At 36.2% G+C, this 14,880-nt stretch overlaps 1 protein-coding gene across 1 annotated transcript in view; it reads left to right on the top strand.

Annotated features, from left to right (window-relative positions):
• Window positions 1-1,085: 1,085 nt before the first annotated feature.
• The window catches only part of LOC126249543 (uncharacterized), a 38,230-nt gene continuing 24,435 nt past the window's right edge, over window positions 1,086-14,880 (top strand). Inside the window, exon 1 of the mRNA XM_049951207.1 lies at window positions 1,086-1,735. Coding sequence (XP_049807164.1) covers window positions 1,198-1,735 — 538 coding nt within the window. The 5' untranslated portion in view covers window positions 1,086-1,197. The remainder of the gene's footprint in view (window positions 1,736-14,880) is intronic.

Here is a 14,880-nt window from a genome sequence, read left to right as displayed (position 1 = left end):
AGTAGTTCTAAGTTCTAGGGGACTGATGACCTCAGATGTTAAGTCCCATAGTGCTCAGAGCCATGTGAACCATTTGAACCCGTGTTGCATAATTTGGTTACTACTGTAACTAAGGTTTCCATACGTCCGGATTTCACTGGATTTGTCCTAGTTTTGAGGACATCTGGGGTCCTGTTGGAGGTTTTTATACAATTGCCTGTGGTAAACTCGGACCTTTTTATATGGAGATATTAGGTTGATTGGAAATAAATAGATTTTAATAAATTCTTGGGTAAATTATCTGAATTAAGACTGGGGCGTATTTAGTTTCTTTCATTTTGTATTAAAAAGAAAAACCTTGTCGTCGACAGACTGCATGTTTCCGGTATAATAACCCCATTTGACCGAAATGTCGGAGTTTCGGAAGTCTTTGCCCGGGGCCAGCAGTTTAAATGATAGCATTCTTAACTGTAACTAGCCGCCTGTGTGTCTAAAATTTAAACGTGTAAGCCAACTCTGAAATTTATGGGTAGTAGTGTCTTGCTTCTGAATAACAACGCTTTTCCCGAGCATCATCCCACAAATAAACTACTAGTAAAATATGTACCCTTCATTATAGATAGTACGTTGGCTTTCAGAACGCAAGTGGAAACGTAAGGGAGAAATATCCGGAAAGATAGTAGAAGTACATAAAACAAATCAGACATTGTTAACAGCCAAGTAAATTAAAAAAATATATAATGTCGAAAGTTATAAGTACACACTGCGGCAATATCAACTAAAAGAACGCTGTGTGTTGTGTTGCATTGACCCGTAACTACTTTAAATTCCCCGGGTGGCCTTCTGCGCCGCAAAGCATCTAAAGTCACAGATACTCCGTTCCTTCAGTGATACAACCAGACTCAAAATTATTCATTTTGTATGCTATTTGATGCTACTGTATTTGCATACAGTGTTTAATAAAGATTACTTGGTTATATACACATAAGGACGACTATTATATGACTATCCCGTAAGTAACAATGAATTAGTCTTGCATGCGACTTTAGTAGTCAAGCGAAATCGAATAATTGTCAAACACTTAAAAGCGTATGTGTTGTGAGTAGGAGGCGCACTGGATGTCAGTCTGGTGTGTAGTGGTGGTGTATCTCGGAATGAAATTGTAACAGACATAATCGAAAGTTTGTCTCTCGTGAGTTATTGCTGTAAATTAACAGAATGCCGGTGCGTGACAGGATTTTTCGTGTTTTGATATTTCTAAAATTGTGTTGTTTAGTATGTTGCTATAAATCGGACAATATGATCACTGATGAGGGTATTGTTACGCGCGAACAAAATTCAATATTGAAACTTAATAGAAGCAATGGAATTTCACCCAATGTGGGTAACTTGCTGGAAGAGTGTGAGGACTACTGGGTTTGCTTTACATATAGAATGTTAAATAACATAAGCGATATAATGAAGACAAATAATTTTCATTTGACAGAAAGCATTTCCTTAAATCGTATACCGGTACACAGAAACAAAATGGAGAATGAAATTATGTCTGTTTACGACGAACAGAAAAAGTTAATAGCAAGTGCAGGTAAAGGCTATGGACAGCTGACGGCGGCCCTTATAAACAGTACACTAAAACTTTTTAGAACACATTTTTTAACGTGGAACGTACTACCTGGAGTGAGTCTTAGGGTTTTCCGAAACCTGGAACATGATGGTGCTTGGGACGCTGCAGTGGAACTTCAAGAAAGCAAACAAGGTAAGTTTTATTGCCACACAAAGAGCTTTATTTTTCTGGAAATCAGGACGTGATCGATAGCCTTTTTAGTCCAAAAGGTGTTGACACAAAGTCACGTCTTATTTTGGTTTTCTTCGTGTAGGATTATTTCTATAAACGTCTGCTACTTTTTTTAGTATTCTATGCGCCGTGTGTTGTCACTGGTCACAGTGACCTTTCTGTAATTTCACTGCCAAATGTTTTGCAAAAATGGTTAATAAATTGTAAAGTTTCCATATGGTGGTAGAGAGCTGCCTTATTTTTGTTGATAAACGTGATTGGACAAAGTGAATATATTTTATGGTCGTCTTTGTCCTGTTTTTTATTATAGAGGTTTTATTTATATTTACTTATTTAGTCATCCATCCATACATACATACATACATAAATAATAATAATAATAATAATAATAATAATAATACATCCTTCCTTCCTTCGATCACTTTTGCTAATGATACTGAATACATCAAGGCATACTTGGATGTATTAAAAAGTATTTCGTAGGAACATAAAAAAAAAAACGAAGATCCCCAGGCATTTGGAAGAGAGATCTAGAGTTTGCACCATGTAACCAATATTACATACATCCCTAAGCATAGTAATACCAGACAGATTTAAGAAATTAGCCCTATATGTACAATTATGCATAGATACAGTGTCCAGTACACTGTCTTTACACATTAAAAAAGAAACAGACCTAAAATGTTTTAAAAATCATTTGAAACTCTATCTCACAGAGAAATGTATATACAGTTTGAGTGAATACTAAGATGGTGTTTAATATGTTATATCATTACTGAAATGTACCTGTAAAAATTATCATGTATGTTGTTTGGATTTGTGTGTACATATAATGTGAAACATGTAATACCTTTATATGATTATGGACTGTTTATGTTGAAACAAATGATTAATTTATATATAATGAAATCAAGTTTGATGTTAATAGCCTATTGTATGACACACCCAATACTCCCAGCTGGATTTTCAGCTGGAGTCCATGGGCAAAGAATAAATAAATAAATAAATAAAAAAGAATCTCCTGTTTAAGAATTCTGTATAATTGCATCTAAGAACTCATTTACACTGTATTAACAGGCTGAGAGCAGATGACATCTTAGTTTTTGTTTGAAAGCAGACGGTGTTTTCACGTTCTTCATACTGTTTGGAAGTTTGTTATAAAGTTTACATCCATCTATTTTAGTTTTTTTGTCACGCAGCTTAAGTGTGTCTATGTACATGCAGTAGTTTTCTTTACATAGAGTGCTATAATTATGTATATTTTTGTTCATCATAGCTGTGCGGTTTATTTTTAAGAACATAATAGCAGTGTCAGTATTTGTAATTCTTTGCAATGTATCTAATCACTTTCTTTTGCAGTTTAAGTACTCTCCCTGTGTGTACATTAGCTGCACTGCCCCACACGGAAGTGCAGTAAGATATGTGCAGATAAATTAGACCACAATACAGTTTTAGTGGCAGATAAATTAGACCCCAGTACAGTTTTAGTAAAGTGTCATGATCAACAGTTTGAGAAATATATTTGTGCTAATTTTTGAGCATATTTTATCTATAAGTGTTTCCCATGTAAGGAAACTCCCCATCATCAATCCTAGAAACTCCTGGAATACTTGACTCCCCAAGCTTGATATCAAGATCTATTTTGACTTCCTTATTTGCTTGTATTCTAATGAAAGTTGTTTCACTTCCATTTGAAAAAGGCTTCATCCCTCAAAATATTTGTATGCTCTATCCATCTTTAAATATGCCCTCATTAAGAGCCTTTCCAGATTTACTGGTGACTAGTAGAGGTGTGTCATCAGCATATGTGATCACTGTTTCATTTACAGCTTCTAGCATGCCATTTACATGTGGAATAAATAGTGGTGGTCCCAATACCAAACCTTACAGTGTATCATGTTTTACCTTTTTGAATGTTGAAAACAAATTAGCTGCCTGTTGCTCACTTTATATTTTATTTCTACACATTTTTGCCTATTTTTAATAAATGTCTCTAAAATACTGTTTGCTCTGCCTCTTATACCATACAGGTTTAATTTTTCTAACGGGACTCTGTGACACACACACAATCAAAAGCCTTTGATCTGTTTAGTAATAGACTGCAAACTTGTTCCTGTTTTTCCAGTGTCATGACTACATATACTGTGAAGTCTGCAGCTGCTGTCTTTGTAGATTGACCTTTTCTGAAACAATGCTGTGCCCTATTTGTTGTATTATGTTCCTCTATGAAATTTACTGTCCTATCCTTTATGGTCATTTCTACAAATGTAGACAGTTCAGAAGTGTTCATGATATATCTTTAGTTACAATGATGCCCTTTATCTCCCCCGTTTAATGTACGGATTACTTTACATTTCTTTAAGCAATTTGGAAATATTCCTTCCTGCAGTATTTAATGTATAAGGAATTTGACAGGCTTTGCTAGGTATTTGGAACTATAGTCAATTATTTTGTGAGACATGCTATCTAATCCATCAGAATTTCTTTTAAAGTATTTACTTATACCTATGACTGTTTCATATTGCACTGGCCTGTTATTTGACAAGTCTGTTTACAGTAGAAGGATGTAGCATGTCATCTGAAATGCTTACTTCTCCATATTATGCAGCTAGTCATTCTTGGCCTAGTTCTTTGAAACCTTCACCAGAAATAGAAACAAAAGGTCGCATATGTTTGGCACATACTGTAACACATTTTACTTTTATACTATTTTTTTTATTACTGTCAGTATTCCTGAAGAAGCTCTACAGTGTGGGAGTTCTTTCAGCTCAGTTTCTTTAAATGAGTTGTTCCTGTCTGGAAACACAATAATTTAAATCAGGCATAGTCCATATCAGTTCAGGCAAGCTAGGAAAAAAATCTTAACTTCAATAGGCTTGAGTGTTATTAAATCTCGCATATGTTAAAATGAAGGACTAAGTAAGGAATATGTATTTTTTTCCCAAAAAAAAGAAAAAAACAAACAATCTGCTCAGAGATACAGCCCTCCAAAGATGACGCCATGCATATCATTTTGAAGGTGCGAATGTTGAAAAAAAATTTAAAATGCTGTATCTCTAGAACAGTTATAGGTATTTTGTTGGCTTCTTTCATTTGAAAGATAATAGCTTTATAATTACAAAGAAATCCTCCATTGGACTTACCTGTCATAGTTCCCTTACTATACCATTGTGAACTTTTTTTATAATTTATGAAAAAAAAATTTTTTTCGAAAATGCAAATCCATAATTCTCCCCTCACCCTCTGTTGATTGGTATCTTATAGTTCTACATTCCCTGAAAAGTAGAGCTTCCACTTTTAGGTTGAGGTGGTTTCATAAACAATTGAAATTTTTGCAATACATAAAACCTGTTTTATTACCACATTATCACATAACAGGCTAATAAAGATCAAAACCTACCCTTATTTAACATAATTTTAGTTTTGAAAGATGACTAAGATATGCGTTTTTCAAGCATTTTAAATGGTTCCAAAATGTATGTAAAAGGTCCAAAGACTTAAAGGTTTCAATTTATAAAACTTCTGTGCGCTCTGTTTTGTACTGAAATCAGCCAGTCAATGAACTAAAAATGTGTTCCATTGCTTCATTGTCTTCCTTTGATATAGAGTGATGTCTTCCTGTTGAAACAATAGGAACTCTAGCACTTTACAATCTTCAAAACATCGTGAAAAGAAATGAGCACTGATGGTGGTGTTGCAATCCTTCAGCTGGAAACCTATATCCATCAGCTGGTCCATGTGGTAGCATAATATTTCACTACAGGTTCGATTAACTCATAACTGGTGTCTCTAATCTCTGCAATCCACCAGTCAGTCATACACACACACCACAAACATCCCCATTCTCAGGTTGTGAATCTGAATATTATCCTGCTGTTTCTGAGGTGTTCGCCGAACGAACGAAATTTCTTCTTTCTTGTTCTTTAAAGTGCGTGCAATATGAGTTTGCCCATCACTTCAGAGTCCATAAATGTGTCTTCTGAATTCCTTTCACAGGAGTAGTTTGTTTTGACCATTCTTCTTTTTTCTGCTCACAGAATTCTTCTATTTTCTCTTTGGACGAAAGAATGAGGGCTGTGGATGTGTGAGATTTCACGACTCTTGTAAAAATCCTCAGCATTCTGAATCACAGCTATCTTTGGTCTGGAAAGATTGTTTTGTTAGCATGGTGCTTCAGCAGGCCTCCTACAGCAACACAAAGCCCCTTCTCGTGACCAATAGCACTGTATACCCAGTCAGTTGGCACAAGCGACTTACTCAATTCCAACAGCTGGTAACGATTTTTAAAGTGACTAGGAACACCATCAGAAATAATGGTTTTCTCTGCCCCTGTTTGCAGTTGAAGAATTTTGTGTATTGCTTGCAAAGCATGTGCTGAGTCATGTCCTGTGCCATCACTTACAACTGCAACAATTGTGGTCTCGTTTTGAAAATCTGTCACTCCTGTAAAAATTGAAACCTGGTCATTACTCCAATGATACCTTTGTACTTCTTGTGGGAAAATTTCAGACCAGTTCTCAGCAAAATCCCAGAGAAGCAGTAAACATAGTTCTTCAGTGTGTACACACCCTTTCACTTCTGCAATGTGTTTTTGTTGCAATTTCTTCAGGTGCTAGTGTGTTACTGCTTTCACTGACCATTTACCAAGTTTATCAGTGAAACTGTCAAAGGCAATAATTTTCATAATGAGCTTACTTTCCTCCCATGTCACATGTGTAATTTCTGCAGAGTTATCTGCTATCTGTACCAGGCCAAGTGTCTGTAAAGACAGTCCTCCCTTTCCAGGGTAGTCACCACATTCTTGAAATAAACAAGTCTCTTTATTACGTCACAGACCACTAATGACTTCACACACCCGACCAAGGTGTTATGTCACATAAATGCTCCAGTAAGTTCTTTAAAAGTTATCACACAGTGTTCAAAATTAGTGCAGTACACACATAAACAAACATCTCTAGGTGGGTGTGGAACTACACACTTAGGTTGTAAGGCATAAAATTTTAATCTTCGAATACGTGAAGTTGTATAGTTGCTCCCATAAATTGCAAAAGTTTCTTTGATACTGCAAGTCATGTACCTCTTCACTTTCACAACTTTTTGACCTTCAACTGTTACACGTGTAGTGTCTTTTTTTGTTGGTACTCGGGCGGGAACAGTCCCATTTATCTTAGACATAAAGTGACTGCACTATTTGAACTTGAGCCGCTTCTACACGATGGCCATAATATTGATCTGGTCTTCCAGAGACTCCTTTTACAGACCTCTCATTTCTTGATTTGTCTACCATGTACTTTGATATTGATGGAACATGGTTCAAAATTGTTTTCTTTGAAAATGTCTTTGGAATAAAAGTTAAAACTTGCACCTTTTCACTGCACAATATTCAACAGCTGAATTAATATTTGTGAAAAATTCCTGACAAGAGGTGCAAGAGTGGTTTGGTCAATTTTCTCCTGAAGATGGAATTTCTACTTTGAAAAGTGTGGTCAGTTTTGCTGTAGTGTATTCATCCATAGGTTTAGTAATTTCTCTGCACTTTCTTGAGGCATAGAACTTATGACTCGATCTCACTGACCACGGTTTCTTAACAGGACTAACACCTACCTCTATAGTTGACTGATTCAGGGTATTTAATTCTTCCTCTATTGTTGCAAAAGCTGCATCATCTGCACCATGGGAGGCTTCACCTTATTCAGATACTATCATTGTTGTTGTTCTGTCAAAACATTCAGAACACAAAAGGTCATCGCTGGAAAAATCTTGACATTGAAACAGAGTCTTCAAATTAGAACACTTATTCCCAACCTGAACAAAGCCTGCTTTTTTTTTTGTTTGGTATCACTCTTTTATGGATATGCAAATAGTCAGCACACTTCACTCTCCTGTGGCCCCAGTCAGAAGTGGCAAATTCCTCACAAAAACACAAAACTCACTGGATGGTCTCAGATTTCTTAGAAGCCTCTTCAGTAAAAAAATAACACTGAACAACTACAATACAGAAACCTGCAATGAACAACCATGACAAAGAAACTGACAAGAAACTACAACAAAGTGTAAGAAATATCTGTAACAATGAAAGTAAAAAGAAATAACTGCAACATTGTAACAAAGAAATTATTAAGAAACTACTTCAGTGAAGACATACATTACCCTTGAAAGTTAAAAAATATGATTTTTAAAAAAATAAAACCTGTCCAACTTATGAGTGGAAGCTCTCCTTTACAGAGTATATTACTACATGGTACTAATCACCAGGGAAAAAATCTAACTTTTCTGGATTGGCATTTTTGAAAAACAATTTTTTTTCTATAATTTGTAAGAAAAATTCGAAAGGTGACAGTAAAAGAATTTTGACAGATATGTCCAAACAGAGGATACCATTGTAATAAAGCAATTATCTTTTAAATAAAGAAAACACTAACAAAATATCTAGAACTGTTACAGGGATACAGCATTTTAAAATTTTTCCCAAAATTCGCATCTTCAGAATGTTGTTCGCAGTGTCATCTTTGGAGACCTGTATCTCAGGGCAAGAATTTTTTTTGAAGGGGGGGGGGGATGTTTCTTACTTACTCATGAATTTTAACATATGCTAAATTGAATAACATCTGTGACTATGAAGGTAACCCCCCCCCCCCCCCCTGCATGAAGTGATATGGATTATGCCAGCAATTTATGCAGGATACTTACCCAGTAAACGTGTTTTGTGTACAACCAACAGAAATATATTCCATAGTTCACTTTTTAGACCCTCATATTTCCTCATTGTCTACACATCTCTCTGTGATAAGTTCTCAAGGGATTGTCAGTTTTTTGTAAATGTGACAATTTGTGCAATATTTCTGAACAAATCAGTACATAGGTAGAAAAGTTGGAAAAAAAAGAGACAATAGCAATACCAGGTAACAATTACATCATTCATAAGTTCAACATGGAAAGTTAAAAATAAAAAATTAAGTATCTACTTAACTGTTGGATTTTATTTTTGCTGCTGTTGTTGTTGTTATCTTCAGTCTGAAGACTGATTTGATGCATCTCTCCATGCTACTCTACTCTGTGCAAACCTCTTCATATCTGAATAACTACTGCAACATACATCCTTTTGAATCTGCTTACTGTATTCATCTCTTGGTCTCCCTCTGATTTTTACCTCACATTTCTCTCTTAATACTAAATTGGTGAGCTCTTGATGTCTCAGAATTTGTGCTATCGACTGATCATTTCATCTAGGCAGGGTGTGCCACAAATTCCTTTGCTCCCTAGTTCTATTCAGTATCTCCTCATGGGTTACATGATCTACCCATCCAATCTCCAGATTTCTTCTGTAGCACCACATTTCAAAAGTTTCTGTTCTGCTCTTGTCTAAACTGTTTATCATCCATGTTTTACTTCCGTATATGGCTACATTCCATTCAAATGCTTTCAGAAAAGACTTCCGGGCACTGAAGTCTATGTTCAGTGTTAACAAATTTCTGTTCTTGAGAAATGCTTTTCCTGTTACTGAAAGTCTGCGTTTTATATCCTCTCTACTTTGTCCATCATCAGTTATTTTGCTGCCAAAATAGCAAAAATCATCTACTACTGTGTATCTCGTTTTCTAATCGAATTCCTTCAGCAACACCTGATTTAATTAGGCTTTATTCCATTATTCTTGTTTTGCTTTTGTTGGAGATAATCTTATATCCTCCTTTCAAGACACTGACCATTCTGTTCAACTGCTCTTCTGAGTCCTTTGCTGTCTCTGACAGAATTGCAACATCATTGGCAGAACTGAAAGTTTTTATTTCTTCTCCCACAACTTTAATTCCTACTCCAAATTTTTCTTGGGTTTCATTTACTGCTTGCTCAATATTCAGATTGAATAATGTCGGGGATAGGCTATAACACCGTGTCACTCCCTTCCTTCTCAACCACTGCTTCTCTTTCATGCCCCTCAACTCTTATAATTGCCATCTAATTTCTGCACAAGTTGTAAATAGCGTCTTCCTCCCAGTTATTTACCCATGCTACCATCAGGATTTCAAAGAGAGTATTCCAGTCACCATTGTCAAAATTCTTCCATTCTTCTTCTGCTCCTTCTTCTGTAAATGATTCTTAGTATTTTACAGCTGTGATGTATTAAACTGATAGTTTGGTAATATTCACAAATGTCAGCACCTGCTTTGGAATTGGAATTCTTTTATTCTTTTTGAAGTCCAGTGGTATTTCACGTGTGTCATAAACCTTGCACACCATATGGAAGAGCTTTATCGTGGCAGGTTCTCCCAAGGCTATCAGTATTTCTGACGGAATGTCGTCAAATCCTTGGGTCTTGTTTCGACGTACGTCTTTCGGTGCCTTGTCAAATTATTCTCACAGTATCATATCTCTTCATGTATGTCCTCTTTCATTTCTATAATGTTGCCCTTAAGTACATCTCCCTTGTAAGGACTCCTTCCACTTTTCAGGATTCCCATCATTGCTTAGGACTGATTTTCCAAGCCTTGATATTCATACCACTGCTTCTTTTCTCCAAAGGCCTCTTTAATTTTGCTGTAGGCAGTACCTATCTTTCACCAAGTGAAACATGCTTCTTATACTTAATTGTCCTCTAGCCATTCCTGCTTAGCCATTTTGCACTTAGTGTCAATCTCATTTTTTAGACGTTTGTATTCCCTTTCACGTGCTTCATTTACTACATTTTTATGTTTTCTTCTTTCACCAATGAATTAAAAATCTCCTGTGTTAGCTAAGTATTTCTACTAGGCCATGTCTTTTTACCAATTTGATCCTCTGCTGCCTTCTCTGGTTCATCTCTTGAAGCTACCTGTTCCTGTTCTACTGTATTCCTTTCCTCTGTTCTTGACAGTCATTGCCTAACGCTCCCTCTCAAACTCTGTAAAACCTCTGGCCCTTTAAACTTATCCAGGTCCCATCCTTAATTTCCTGCCATTATGCAATTTCTTTAGTTTTAATCTAGAGTTAATAACCAATAAACTGTGGTCTGAATCAACATCTGCCGCTGCAAATGTCTTAAAGTTAAAATCTGTTTATGAAATCCCTGTCACACCATTATATAAATCAGTTTGTCTCAAGGTTTCTTCCATGTGTACAACCTTCTTTCATGATTCTTAAACCAACTGTTAGCTCTACCAGGTGGCTTCCTCTTTCATTCCTTTCCACCCCATCCATATTCTCTTCCTTTCCCTACTATTGAATTCCAGTGCCCCATCATTATTAAATTTTCATCTCCGTTAACTGTATGAATAATTTCCTTTATCTCATCATACACTTCTTCAATATCTTCATCTTTGGAGCTAGATGGCATATAAACTTGGACTGTTGCGGTGGGTGTGGATTCCGTGTCTATCGTGGTTACAGTAATGCATTCACTGTGGTGTTCATAGTGGCTTACCTGCATTCCTTCTTTGTTGTTCGTTGTTAAATCTACTACGCATTACTGGTATTTGATTTTGTATTTATAACTCTATATTTATGTGAACAGAAGTCCTCTTCCTCCTACCACTGAACTTCACTAATTCCCACTATATCTAACTTTAACCTGTCCATTTTCCTTTTTAAATCTTCTTACCTACCTACCTGCCTGTTGAAGGGATCTAAAGCTCCACACTCCGATCTGTAGAATGCCAGTTTTGTTTCTCCTGATGATAATGTCCTCCAGAGTAGTCACCATCCAGAGATCCAAATGGGGGACTATTCTACCCCTGAAATATTTCACCCAAGAGGATACTGTCAGTATTTAACCATACAGTAGAGCTAGATGCCCTTGAGAAGAATTATGGCAGTAGTTTCCCATTGCTTTCAGCCATTCGCAGTACCACCAAAGAAAGGCCATTTTGTTTTATGTTGAAACTCCAGTTCAACCAGACTGTTGCCCCACAACTGCTGAAAAGGCTGCTGCTGTTCTTCAGGAAGCACACATTTGTGTGGCCTCTCAACAGGTACCCATCCGTTGTGGTTGTATCTACCGTACGGCTTTCTGTATCATTGAGGCATGCAAGCCTCCCTACCAACAGCAAGGTCGACAATTCAATCTTAAATCATACGTATATTTTATATTAAACAAGAGTCTTTTCATTGTGTCTTAAGTATCACATCCAAACTGTAAAATGACCTTTCCAAAAGAAATTGCCTTAGTGGCTCCCTAAACTTGGACCAGTTATCAAGCATATGTTTATTATCTAGTGGGAGAGCATTCAAAATTCTTGGGCCAATGTGCAGCACACCCTTGTCAGATTTTTACAGTCATTGTGTAAATCGTGCATTCACCTTGTATTGTATCCATTATAGGTACTACTACTTTTATACAACTCAGAATTTTTACTGACGAAACACGTAAATGAAAATATGTATTGAGAAGTAGTAGTAAGAATTTTTCGTTTCCAGAAAAGGTTTCTACCACTAGATCTACAGTGTACACAACTCATTATCCTTATAACATGTTTCTGGTCCAAAAATATTTTCTTTCCTCACAACTAGTTTTAACGAAAGATAATTTCATATGTCATTAGAGAATGGAAGTATCCATAGTATGCAGCCTTCACAATGTTAAAGTTTCCACTCTGAGATAATACGCATGGCAAAAGTTGATGACCTGAGTTTCTTGGGAAGCTTTATTATATGATGAGACCAGTTTACTGTGCAGTCTGTTGTAACACTTGGGAACTTCATTGTTTCAACTCATTCTATTGTCTGTGTGGCACACTTAACTGTTATCTCTTCTTGAGTTCTAGCAGTTGCAGTTAGTTTTTATTATATTTTAACAAAAGTCCATTGACACTAAACCATTTACTAAATCAGTGAGTTTGTCACACATGCAACCATCAATCAAAATGTTTGCGTTGTAAAATCTGGCTATAGCTTTGTATATTGCTGCAGGTCATTTAAAAATACCAAGTCCAATAAAGGACGAAGAATGAATCCTTGTGGCACTCCACATTTGATGCTTTTCCATTCTGATGAAACCAGACCATTACAAAAATTGTCTCTGCCATCTAATACTACTTTCTGCTCCCTACCTTTGAGAAGGTGACATTCTAATTTGGATAGTAGTGTATAGGCCTACTCAAGGAGGAGGGGATATTGTTTAAATCCATGGTGTGGTTAATCAGTGAACCATCATAAATAATTAACAGTGCAGCCTTTTACTCTGGTAGTTAAAAAATAATGATATTTATATTCCTACATAGTGTTGGTTGGATCAGCGACTAACAACAAACTCGGAAGAAATTATTTGGTTTAGTTGGTAGTCAGTCCCCCCCCCCCCCCCCCCTGCGCTTATTGGCTACAGGTTTCATTAGCTACTAAGTACAGGCCATCCTCTGGCTTGCAGTCATCATGCTCCCTTCCTAAGCAGGTCTGCCATATAGCCTGTAGGCAAAATAAAGAATTGCAACTATAATCTAAAGCAAATAATTTTTCATAATGATATAGTTAATTAATTTCTGCTTTTTAAGCAAAATGTTATATTACTGTGCTTCATTGTGTGTAATTTGAGGGGAAAAATCTTGTTTGTAGTTTTAAAGCTTCCTTGTACATCTGAATATGTATTAGAGGCCAAAGTGCATATGTTATGGCAGCCTTAGTTGTAAAGGTCAAGCCAATCCTGGTAAGAGTTACTGTTTGTAGTGCCCACCCATCCCACCCTCCTCCCATTGTATTTTTCATAGTTCATGTGTGATGTATGTGTTGATACACACCAAATTAGTTGTTGCAATGTATTACTTCATACAGATTTTCTGAATTTGCCTTGCAGTTTTAGTTTTTATAATGAAAAGTGAGTCAAATGTGGTGTTTATGTAGGCCCATGGCTATGCTACAGATAACTTTGTTACTACAATCTTCATTTCAGATTCACATTTGTTGGCTTCACCAACCAACAATCAGATTTTTTTCCTTCCAAGGCAAGACCTTGGGCTGCATTACAGACCAGTGTGTCACCGCCAGCAAGATTTCGGGGCAGGGTTTAAGAGTTGCTATCACACTGTAGTCAAGTTTCTTATGTTTTGCTCTGGTCATCACCAACTTTCTTGTTGGCTGGTTTATAAATGCTTCAGATGCAATCTGTTCAGAAACAGGTTGTGTGAAACATAAATTGCCATATACTGTTTTTCACAGAGAGACAAAAAACAAAATTTTGTGCCATTCTAAATTAGACAGAATACTGTAGGCATAATGCAACATTTGTACTGATAAAATTTTACAGGCACAGTGAAGGAGCACATTAGCATTAATATTATTTCAACAATTCTGTTCACTGTTTGAGTGATGCCTCTCTACATTATGAAATTTATGTACAGAATCTTGTGTCCATTTGCTACGTTGCAATTCTCCTGATCTAAAATATTGTGCAATTATAATAGCAAAGTGAAAAAAGTAGTAGGAAGGGAAGTGTCTGTGTCCGATTGTAAAAGTGCTGTGCAGGTTTGATTTTTATGTTCTTGGAAATTAATACTGAATACAGTGACACCTGAACAAAGCAATAAAAGATTTAGAAACTACACAGTAAAAACATCATAAGTGAGAAAATTAAATTAAGAAAGAGTACATTTTTTTAGTTTTGGGATATAGCAGTTAGGATTTCAATTGACTGAAGTACCAAATGTGACAGAGCAACAATGGAAAACAGATACAGGAACTCATTTGTTGAAAGTGGGAATTACATTAGATGTTAATGGTCAGTTTTATGTTATTGTTTCCAGGATATTATAACACAGCATAATACATTGCAGCTATGTGTAAGGACAAAATCGCAAACAAAAGATAAATCAAATTAACTATAGGGCTCAAAGTTATGCTGTTTCAATAAGTTTTTCATGAGCTTTCACAGTACGATTCCTTGCTTACAACATTCTTGAATAAGACACAGCCTCCTGACACATGGTTTCCTTCTCTCTCTCTCTCTCTCTCTCTCTCTCTCTCTCTCTCTCTCTCTCTCTCTCTCTCTCTCTCTGTGTGTGTGTGTGTGTGTGTGTGTGTGTGTGTGTGTGTGTGTGTGTGTCAGGGATAGCTGGCTCATCCAGTCATTAATTATGCCAACCATCTGTTCTTGACTTGCTTCTCTGTAGCTTTTATGGTCTGGTACCAATATTTTAATGCATTAAATG

Source organism: Schistocerca nitens, chromosome 3 (assembly GCF_023898315.1).
Source record: "Schistocerca nitens isolate TAMUIC-IGC-003100 chromosome 3, iqSchNite1.1, whole genome shotgun sequence".
Lineage (NCBI taxonomy): Eukaryota > Metazoa > Arthropoda > Insecta > Orthoptera > Acrididae > Schistocerca > Schistocerca nitens.
The sequence above is the reverse complement of the archived record's forward strand: the minus strand, read 5'-3'. Positions and strand labels throughout refer to the sequence as shown.